The sequence below is a fragment of the Octodon degus genome, unplaced genomic scaffold, assembly GCF_000260255.1.
Source record: "Octodon degus isolate 3935 unplaced genomic scaffold, OctDeg1.0 scaffold00018, whole genome shotgun sequence".
NCBI lineage: Eukaryota > Metazoa > Chordata > Mammalia > Rodentia > Octodontidae > Octodon > Octodon degus.
Genome location: NW_004524594.1, coordinates 20075912 through 20086955, shown reverse-complemented (window position 1 = coordinate 20086955; position 11044 = coordinate 20075912). Strand labels below are relative to the sequence as shown.

Genomic DNA, 11044 nt, shown 5'->3' with positions numbered 1-11044 from the left:
TAATTTTACCAAAATCATTTGAAATTAAAATTAAAACCTCATTGTGATACTGCTGTAATCTTTCACATAAACTCTGTTTCTGGCTATAAATAAATTACCCCCAAACTTCACTGCTTAAAGTAGTGCTTCATTCGGGCCGGGGAGATAGCTCAGTAGAATAAGTGCCTGCCTGGCAAGCGCAAGGTCCTGAGTTCAATCCCCGGTACCACCAAAAAAAAAAAAAAAATAGTGCTTCATTCTCTCATGGGTCTGAATTCCAGAAGCCTAAGATGATGATGTCAGCAGTGCTGCATTCCTCCCAGCAGTGCTAAGAGAAAATTGTTCTTGGCTTTTCCAGCTTCTAGGGACCCTTGGCATAGTTTATCTTAGCATCTTGTCTGTGTCTTCTCTCAGTAAGGACACTTGTGATGGCATTTAGGGCCACCTGTATAATCTAGGATAATATTTCATCTTAATATCCCAAATTATATCATCAAAGAACTTTTCCCAAATAAGTGGTATTTACAGTCTTTGAATATTAAAAAGTGGGCATTTCTTTTGGGGAGCCACTGTTTGGCCTGCCATGTGGCTAAACCTCAAGAACCAAATGAACAGTATCCATTGCTGGTAATGATTTGGGGCAACTGGATGCCTCACACATTACTATTGGGAACACAAAATTCATAGCCACTTTGTAAAAAATTCATGCCAGTTTCTTAAAAACAAATACATACTGGCTATGAACTTGACTACTACATGTTAAAATGTGCCATTTTTATAATATGGCGCCTCATTGCCAGTGTATTATAGAAAACACCATGGATATTGACAGCAGTACTTAGGGTGAATACGTAAATGATGACCACTAAAGGCATGTATTAAAATCAGTGAGTAAAATATGAATGGTTAAAGGGTGTTAGGGGGGCCTAGCCCTAGCTCAGTTCTTTAAGTGACTGCTTCCACAAAGCTGTAAGCCTCAGGTGGCTGTAGTTCGATCCCCACAACTCCAGCCAGCCAAATCTACCCTGAAGGCATTCCGAGCAAAAAAAAAAAAAAAACCCTTATTCCATTTTTATAATATTCACATAACGGAACTTAACACAAAAAGGATATACAGATGTATGTCCATTTTGTATCTGTGTATTCAAAGTGGTTAGGATAGATATATAGTTACATTCTCTTAATGAACAGAGGGATTTGTTCTAATGGTGTTTGTAAATAGGATATCATGTCCGCATCTTGTACAGCAATTAACCATTAGGAAGAATGTATGCAATGTGTATATTATTGAAACTGTCCTACCAATTTGATTTGAAACTGTCTCATTGCTATTTGTTTATCAATAAAATTATGGGAAAAAATAAATAAAGGGTGTTAGTATGTAGCTTATGTTTTATATATCTAAAGGCCAGTTCCACGAAAATTGTTAAGTGGCAAAAATAGGCCTATATAAAAAGTAAATTCTGGTGAGCTGAATTTAAAAATACTAGTAAAAACATGCAAATAATCTAGAATTATGGAGCTACAAAGAGTTTTTCTTTTTGTTTTGTTTTTTGCCGATTCACCCCACCCTAGGACAGGACTGGCATGGCTTATGGTGCCAGGATTGAACCACGGTCCCCTGCTGCTGCCTAAACTTGCCTAAGCATGCACTTTAGACCATTGAGCTATCTCATTGGCTCACAAAGAACTTTTAAGCATGGCTGTCTTGATAGGAACTTTAATGAAGAAAGTTTAGCTACATAAGTTATTATAACCCATACGCATGTCAAAGCCAGAGGCCTTTTCTGTTGTCCTTTCCCAGTAGAGTTTTTGAATGCTGTTCTCTGAGCCTTTGGGATTGGAAATCCCTCATACTGGGGTGTGTTTTCCAGCCATGGTCACTGGTCAGCACTTTCCAGGAACTCACTATAAACTAGACAGTGTTCTCAGCATTTTTGTCTGCATTCACCTTGCTCTCACAGCAGCCAAGAAGCACTGGTGTGGAGTGGCTACATTTTCTTTCTTTTTCAATTTTCTACATTACAATAAATAAGTAGTAATTTAAGAGGCTGAATTTGGGCTCAGGCAGTCTGGCTCCAGCAGTAACACTGTTAACCTCTAGTTTGCACTATGAAGTCAACACAGCATTTGTAGGTATGTCCTTTGATTTAAACTTCATACTTAGGCCTTAACATTGTGCTCTTCCTCTTCAGGTCTCTTTCCTTCCCACCTTAAGAACCACCGTACCCTTGTAGTCATTAACACCAGTTGGAACTTGGGAGTCCCATTCCACTGTAATGGTTTTCTTAAAAGTCATGGGTTATAATGACTGGACTTCATGTAGAATAGTTTAAAGTTTTTAACTAGAAACAGTGTTTATTACCCAGGAGTAACTTTATGGAACATACAGAGACCCATTTATTATTATTATCCCAAACTGAGAGACAATATGATGTGCCCTATAATTTAGAAATTGTATTTCCATTTGTTTTCCAAATATTCTTATTAGAGTCTTAGTGTAAGTTATAAGGAGTTAGGAAATTTAAGAGAATGTAAAGAGATCATATAATTTCTTTTTTTTTTTAATTTTTATTTATTTACTTATGTATTTAGTGTGTGTGTGGCCAGCTCAGCCCACCAGGGGGCGCAGCTGGCTGGCATGTGGTGCTGGGGGATCGAACCGCGGTCCCTGTGCTTTGCTTAGCTTAGTTTGTTCTAAGTAGGTGCTTTAGACCACTGAGCCATCTCACCAGCCCCAAGAGATCATATAATTTCTTACCAGATATTGTAGCCCTTTTCAATTGGAGGTCATGTTGGCTGATCCCCATGCAAGTTTTATTATACCATCTTTGTGTGTATGTGTGTGTGTGTTGGGGGAGTGAGGTAGGTACAGGGGATTGAACCCAGAGCCTTTGCACTGAACTATATCTCAGATGACACCCCCCGACACCCACACCCGAATTTTGCTGAGTTGCTAGATTGTACAGACTGGTCTGCAACTTGCAGTCCTCCTGTCTTAGTCCCTCCTGCCTCAGTCCTCCCAGAGTGCCACCATGCCCAGCCCCCCTCTTATTTTATACTCTGTGTCCCTTCTTACAGCAAGAAATATTGCTGTTAATGATTATATAGTTATGTAGTTAAGGATTTGCCTACATGGTTAGTAGGGAACATCCTGATTTATTCTGAAATTATAACTAAAGTTACCTTTGTTTCAAGATTTGAAGGCCATATAGAGATCTGTCCACCAGGCATGAGTCATTCAGTGTGTTCAGTCAACAAGAGTGTTCTAGAAGCTATCAGAGGAAGACTTCGATCTTTTCATGAACTTCTGCTTGAGCCACCCAAGGTAAGTGAGCTGTACGAAGTATGGCCGGCCAGCCAGGAATTAGCTTTTATCTATATAAATGTTGTTTAAACTGATACGTGAGATAGAATTGCACAAAATAGTTACCTGCCTAGAAAACTCAGGATTTTGTTCTATAAATTTGTAGGTACATATATACTATCTAAGGTAAATTTAATTTTTTAGGCTTCATTCTTTGAAATTGTATTATCTTATTGAGAATAGAAGCAATCGGGTGGACAAATGGGACTACTTAAAAGATAAAAGGTTGGGGTTTTAGTGCACAGTACAGAAAAGCCATGGCTTGGGGCACTAGATTTTCATTGTGAAGTATTTGCGTGCAAATTGTGGAATACTTGAGGACTGATAAATACTAGGAAAGAGGGTATCAGCAGTCTGTAAGTGGAAGTCTTCCTTATGCTTGGTAAAGATCTAGGGGAAAGGGTGTTAGCAGTCTATGAGAGGATTTACCTATACTTCATGCCGTGAAGCTTGGGACAGAGACTGAGATCAGGGTAAGAGATGTAGCTTTGTGAGAATTCTGCTTCTGCCCCAGTTCTCCCATGTTGCTCTTTGCTTTTGCCCTGTGTGGTTAGATCCAATTTTCTATGTAGTATGTCTCTCTCTCTATGGCTGTCTACTCTCTGGCTTGCTGAAAATTTAGTCTACTGGTTTCTTCTATATGAGATGTTTTCTGTTCAACCACTTGGGAGGAGGAGCAGTACAGAATAACATTTGTACTCCAGGGAGTCCATTTTAGCTTCCAGGTTGTCTTGCCAGGTGCCAGGTATTGCAGGGTTCCTGTCTGCACTTAGGTTGTTAATGCTCATCTCAGGGAACGTGCTCCTGTTGGTGTTTAACAGTTAGTTGTGGCATCTTTTATGCTAGTTCTAGAAACAAGAAGGGAGGTAAACAAAATATTTAGGACAAGAGGAAAGAATATCACAAATGAGAAATGGAAGTGTGTGATGAAGGGTCCACCTATAGTATTGTAGGTGGTTTACCTCGCTTCTCCCTCATAGGTGGAAACATAGCAGTATCTAATTCTTACCCTACTCAAAGTGAGGCAGTATCTCCTTGGGGCTTGTCTTTTATTCCAAGAATAATCAATTGTTCCTAATTTTACTATATAAAGAGGTGTGTGAGTAGATCAATGAAAGTTCCCCCCCCCCCCAGCCTGTTTATGCAAGCTTGGCAAGCACTAGAAAGTCAGAGCTGTCACACATGGAGAAATGCTGTAACTTTACAATCCCATTGGGCCTCAGGAGGGAGGGGAGCCAAAGGATATGAGGGGGTGGTATGAATGGACCTTCATAAAGGGAAGCCTCACTGCTGCATTCAAATTTGCTACTCCCTTCTGCCAGACTTTGAAAATTGCAGTTTTTTGCTTTTGTCTGTTGTGATTTCAAACTATACAAATCTTCATAGACAAGAACAAGATAAGTTGATAGTGTTTCAGGGTTGTGACCAGAGGCACCATCTGAGTTTGTATCATGGCCACCCTGGGGACTGTTTTCCAAAATTGCTTTAACTTTATTTTGTTAGATTTCTGGTCAGAATTTGAAGTAATCTAGCTCCCCTTTCCTGTGGACTTTTATAACTTTCTACTTTTTCCTCATGACAACTTTGACTGTTAGAGCAGGGGTATACTTGATTTTTTAATCTAAGGAAGTTACTTGATTTTTTTGACTTTGTGGTGAAGGTAACAGCAGAAGCTTTAGATTTGCTTTTAGGCATAACAGGCCAAAATTTTTGTGGGGTTAGTTTGCCTAGTGGTATGTGTTAACATATACAGCTTTTGTTTGTCTGTTTCTTTAACTGAATTTGATTGAAAGTTTTTCTTCCTCAGAAAAGTGTGATGAAGACTACATGGGGTGTGTTAGATCCTCCCGTGGGGAATACCCGGTTGAATGTGATTAGATTAATATCCAGCTTGCTTCAGACCAATACCAGCAGTATAAATGGGGACCTTATGGAACTAAACAGCATTGGCGTCATATTGGTGAGATGATCCCTTGCAGACATTTGAATACGTTTATTGTAAGTTTTAGATGCTGATGATTGTTCAGGAGTCACATTGTGGCTGTGTATGAAGCATTCCAATGAAGATTAGATATGTTTTCCCTCAAGAAGCCCAGTCCCGTGTAAATAGTGCCTGCCAGCTGCAGCATTTGAGTTCCTGTTCAGAACTCGCAGATACCCCTTCATCTCTGTTCCATAGGAGTATATCTAAAAAATATAAGGCTGCCTAGTGTTTATATTTGAGCCTCCATTCTTATGTCAGACTGCTGGTGGTCTGCTTGTCAATGGAAGGGAAGAAGCAAAGCCTGGGAATAATGTGGGCTTCTGCCCTGCATTCTCCCTTGGTCATGGTTTGTGCTTGAAATGTCCTGGCCCAGCTCTGTTCTGCCGTCCCTACCACAGGGAATCATTATGATTAACACTTGGTGGTTTTCACAAGCCATCTCGTGTCATATATTTGGAGACATTTCGGGGTGCTTCAGAGAACACATTTGCTCAGTACATGATGGGCATTATGATGCATATTTTAGGTATACTTCTCTTGGCATAATAAGTATAAAAGTGCTCTGTACAAGAGTATCTGTTTTTGAGATTTCTGGAGAGGCAGTGCATTCCCTGGGTATTGAGCAAGAAAGTCAGTATTTTAACTCGCCAAATTTCAAACCTACACATACCATCATCCATGATACTGTTCTTCCTAGTATTACTGAGATGTTTTGAGTTACATTTCAGCTTCTCTTAGGAGGCATGCCAGTCTAGAAGATGGAAAACAGGAACAATGTGGAACAAATTATATCTAATGTAATTTGAAAAATTCATATGCTTCTGAGAGATGCACATGTCTCTATCTTTCATACCTCTTTTTTTTTTTGCTGCTGTTATAGAATACTTCAAATGCTACAGTGGTTATTCTTTGTTAAATTATAAGCACTTCCAGATTGAGAGCCATGTTTTGTCTAACTAAATAACTGTTTCCCACATTGCACCTAGCATGGTGCTCTGCACAAAAGCCAGTTGTAAATTTTTTTTTTTTCAGTACCAGGAGTTGTAAATATTAAATGAAAATGGAATTCCTTTTTCAGGGAAGGGGGATATAGGAAATCTAACACAGGATCCTGTACTTGCTAGGCAGGCACTGTGCCACTGTGCTATATCCCTGGCCCTCAAAATGGAATTCATAGGAGTTTCTTTAAAAATTTGCTAAGACAACAATATGCAATGTATTAATTATTGAAACTGTCCTACTAGTCGGCTTTGAAACTCTCTCATTGCTATTTGCTTCTCAATAAAATTATTAAAAATAAATAAAAGTAATTTGCTGAACTTAGTATTTGCATTAGTTGCATTAAAAACAGATATTTCCTTATCTCGTCTCCATAGCTTTTTTTATTGCTTTCTATTGTATTTTGTGTAAATTTTGGGATATTAAATGAGCATATAGATTGTTTTAAGATATGAAATGGTATTTCAAACCCCTTTAAGTCCACATTAATTTTACTCTGTAAATGTATTAGAGGGAGTGGCTTGAACATGGAGGTAACTGAAGAAAACATGGTTTTTCTTTTGTAGGACATGTTCTTTAAATATACATGGAATAATTTTTTGCATACACAAGTGGAAATTTGTATTGCACTGATTCTTGCGAGTCCTTTTGAAAACACAGAAAATGGCACAATTACTGATCAAGACTCTGCTGGTGACAATATATTATTGAAACATGTAAGCTTAATTGGTTTTACTTTGCTTCTACTGTTTTCTCATTATAGTAGCTTTTCATTTCAATATATGACATGTAAGGAGAGATTAAGTTACATTTCAGAGTACTAAAATTTAACTGTCATGTTCATTGCATTTTTAACCTAATGATTCTATAAGTCAAATCTTAGCCAGATAATCATTATATGAACTGACTTTTTAAAAAACTACCTGAGCATGGTGGCATATGCCTATAGTCCCAGCTGCTGAAGAGGCTGGGTCAGGAGGATTGCAAAGTCAAGGACAGCATGAGGGCCAGGGAAATAGCTCAGTAGAATAAGTGCCTCCCTGGCAAGTGCAGGAGCCTGAGTTCAATCCCCAGTTCCACCAAAAAAGGACAGCATGGGCAACTTAGTGATTTTTTTTTTTTTTAAGTGAAATCTTTTCTCAAAATAAAAACTAAAAGAACTGGGGGTGGGGGTGAGCTGGGAATGTAGCGTAGCACTCTTTGGGTTCAGTCTTTGGTAACACAAAATAATAAGGATAACAGTAAAAGAAATTCAACTGGCTATTTCTGTGGTAAAATTAATGTGTTGAAAGATATATTTTTTATCTTTTATACTTAAATGGTGCAGAGAACATCATAACAGTTCTTGGACATACTGGAATTTAATTTCTGGTGCTAAATAGAAGACTGAAAGCTTGGAGATGTGAGTTCTGTTGATATTAGATGAAGCCATTTTGGGATCTTTGAGAGTGATTTTATTGTCAACCCTCACATTTCCTTCTGAGGTTTTTTAGTTTCAGGCAATTTCTATCTCTACTTGATTTTATTCTAAAACCTGAAAGATACAAAAGGCTAGGCCAGAATAACCAAGTAGGGAAATTTAAAGATGCCTGCAATAAATGGCATTACATATTCCAAGATTACAGTCCACACCAATTGTCATTGATTTGCAGGATTTTGGCAAGACACACCTATTTTCAACGTTAGCATAATGATAGTACCATACATAGAAGTGTTTCTGACATTTAAAAATTCTAACTATTGCTTGAATTCTGTTATTTTGCCGAGGCATAATTTTCTTTATTTCGTCTTCATTTTGGTCAGGCTCTGTACTTCTGACCACGCTTTGCCAGCTAACAGATCCTGGCTTTGCCTCAGTTCAGCTGTTCACTTGTAGCTGTGAGCTTCCCAGTAGATGCTCTGTGAGGTGTGAGTCCTGTTCTCAATCCCTCTAGTATTTGTAGGATCTGAGGTGATTATCACTGCATTGCATTTGGGTTGGCCATTAGCTCAGACCTCCATGTAGCTTGCTATGTTATGCATACCACTGTTCTGTTTAACTAGAGCTCTATTTCACTTCAAAGTTTTGATACTTCAATGTTTATGTAAATGTTAACTGGAATATTCTTTCTTATTTAGCTTTTTCAAAAGTGTCAATTAATAGAAAGAATACTTGAAGCCTGGGAAATGAATGAGAAGAAACAGTAAGTAAATTTTTGTGAAAATAATTCAATTTGATTTAGAATTTGCAAAAAAGTGTATTCCTCACACAGGCCCAGGTAGAAAAAAAATTAAAGTAAGTTATAGTGTAAAAGACAGTGTTCTGATAATATGTATATTTGGATATTTAGATACTACAGAGAACATTGTAAATTCTTGAGCATGCTAAAATTTAATTTTTCTTTCTCCTTCCCTTTGGTGGAATTTTCTGTCTGAATTTGGGATTCCCTGTTCTTTTTAAATTTTTATTTATTTATTTATTTATGTGTGTGTGTGTGTGTGTGTGTGTGTGTGTGTGTGTGTGGCCAGCTTAGCCCACCAGGGGGCGGGGCTGGCTGGCATGTGGTTCTGGGGGATTGAACCGTGGTCCCTTTGCTTTGCTAAGCTTGTTCTAAGTAGGTGCTTTAGACCGCTGAGCCATCTCTCCAGCCCCAATTCCCTGTTCTTTATGAAAGACTTTTTTTCTAAGAATGAACTGGAAGGGACTGAAAAATAATCATAAAGTTAAGTTCACCTTAGTGATAGTTTAAATTGGCGTATTTGTCATGATCAGTTACTTAGAAAGGAACATACTAGGTGCATATTTTCAATATAGAGAAAAGTTCCTGCAAGCATGAAACTAAGGGAAATTTTACTTAATATTTTCTTTAGAAAATTTGTTAGTTGATAGACAAACTTACATGAAGCATTGGTTGTACAGTGTATATAAGTAGCTTTTGGTTATGTATGACTTATGGCAGGTATTCCTCTTTAACGCCAGAGGAACTTGAATGCCACCTCATAAATTCTGCAGCAGGTAACATAGGGTAGGTTTGGGAAAATACTTTCAAAGTATGTTTTTTATGAGTATTGAAGTTTTTATTTTTAAAATTGACACATAGTTGTATGTATTCATGGAATAATGTATAATAATTAGACTTAAGTATACAGTATATGAAACAATTAGGGTAATCTTTTTTGGGAACCTTCAAATTATTCTAGTTATTTTAAGATATACAAGTTGTTTTAAACTATTAGTACCCCACTGTGCACAAAACACTAGGACTTACTCTTTCTAATGTCTGTATTCTTCCTACTCTACTTTCCCAGCCTCTGGTGACTTATTCTCTTCTTCTTGAGATAAACTTTTTAGCTTCCACATAAGAACATTCAGTATTTGTCTTTCTGTACTTTGCCTTTATTTCACTTACTGTTCTCCAGTTCTGTTTGTGTTGACAAAATGACATGATTTCATCTTTTTTTATGGCTGAATAATAGTCAGTACATATAGTAAATATATTTTTTTTCCTTTCATCTGTTGATGGACATACATGTTGATCTCTATCTTGGATGTTGTGAACAGTGCTACAGAAGCATGGAGTATGATGTCTCTTCCTCCTACTGGATTCCTTGGGATAATGCCCAGTTAGTGGAATTGCTGGATTATGTGGCAGTTCTATTTTTATTTTTTTGAGGTTCCTCGATACTGTTTTCCATGATGGTTGTATCAATTGACAGTGGGATTCTAGCAACAATGTGTAAGAATTTCCTTTGCTCCATCCTTGCTAGCAGGTTTTTTTTTTTAAGTTGACTTCTCTAACTTTTGTTTACTTTTTTTTTTTTTTTGGCGCTATACAGGGGCTTCTTAGTTTCATGTGATCCTGTTTCCTATTACTTGTTTTGGAGGTCCTATCCAAAAAAATATTTGCTCACACCAGTGTCTTAAAATACTTCCCTTATATTTTTTTCAAGTAGTTTCATACTCCTGCTGTTAATTACATTTAGGTCTTTGGTCCATCTTGTATGTGTTGAGAAACAGAGGTCTCGTTTCGTCCTTCTGCATATGAGTAACTAATTTTTCTAACAGAAATGCAGAGATTGTGCTCGTTTGTAAGTCAAATTTATTTAGGTAAAGTTTTCATCTGTCAAGACTCTTTAGGTATATAGTGTGAGGAATGACAGCTGATGCCTGAAATCATGGAGCCAAGACACTATGTGTCTGTCACCAAAAAAGTTACTCATAACCCTTTAAAGTTCATCTTCCTTTTTTAGTTTTTTTGCTGTGTGTCTCTGTTGAGATTCATAGTCTCAAGAAGACTAGGTGGCTCATAACAGGTGTTAGCTTTACTTTGTGAGGTTTCTAAAAAAAAACTAATAAGTACTGATAGGATTTTGTTTAATTAATTCTTTATGGAAAATTGGCATTTGATTTGTCGCTGTAAACCTCCAAAAAGCTTGCTAGCGTAGCTTCTTTGGGGTACTATGTGTAGCCCATTTGGTGTGTCTCATTACTTGTCTGACTCCATCTTAGCTCCTTTGTGTCTTCCCTGACTTCCCTTTCTTGGCTTACCTCACTGGGCCAGCCTTTAAATGTTATGTCCTCTGAAGTGCAGATAAATAGCCTTCCCTTTAGCTAGAAAGTTCTGAAAAGAGATTGCTTACTGTGTCCTTGCACTGGAAGCTAAAGCAGCTTGGAAGCCCTGGGCTGAAAGCTTGCAAATGAGCCTTTGTTTTCATCTGTGGACTTTGGGACACCA

At 37.7% G+C, this 11044-nt stretch overlaps 1 protein-coding gene across 8 annotated transcripts in view; it reads left to right on the top strand.

Annotated features, from left to right (window-relative positions):
- Ppp6r3 (protein phosphatase 6 regulatory subunit 3) overlaps window positions 1–11044 on the top strand; it is a 153387-nt gene that overhangs the window by 96093 nt on the left and 46250 nt on the right. For all 8 annotated transcript variants that reach the window (XM_004627125.2, XM_004627127.2, XM_023710637.1 and 5 more), the window contains exons 9-12: window positions 3178–3307; window positions 5154–5306; window positions 6896–7045; window positions 8448–8512. In XM_004627125.2, the coding sequence (XP_004627182.1) occupies window positions 3178–3307; window positions 5154–5306; window positions 6896–7045; window positions 8448–8512 (498 nt within the window). The remainder of the gene's footprint in view (window positions 1–3177; window positions 3308–5153; window positions 5307–6895; window positions 7046–8447; window positions 8513–11044) is intronic.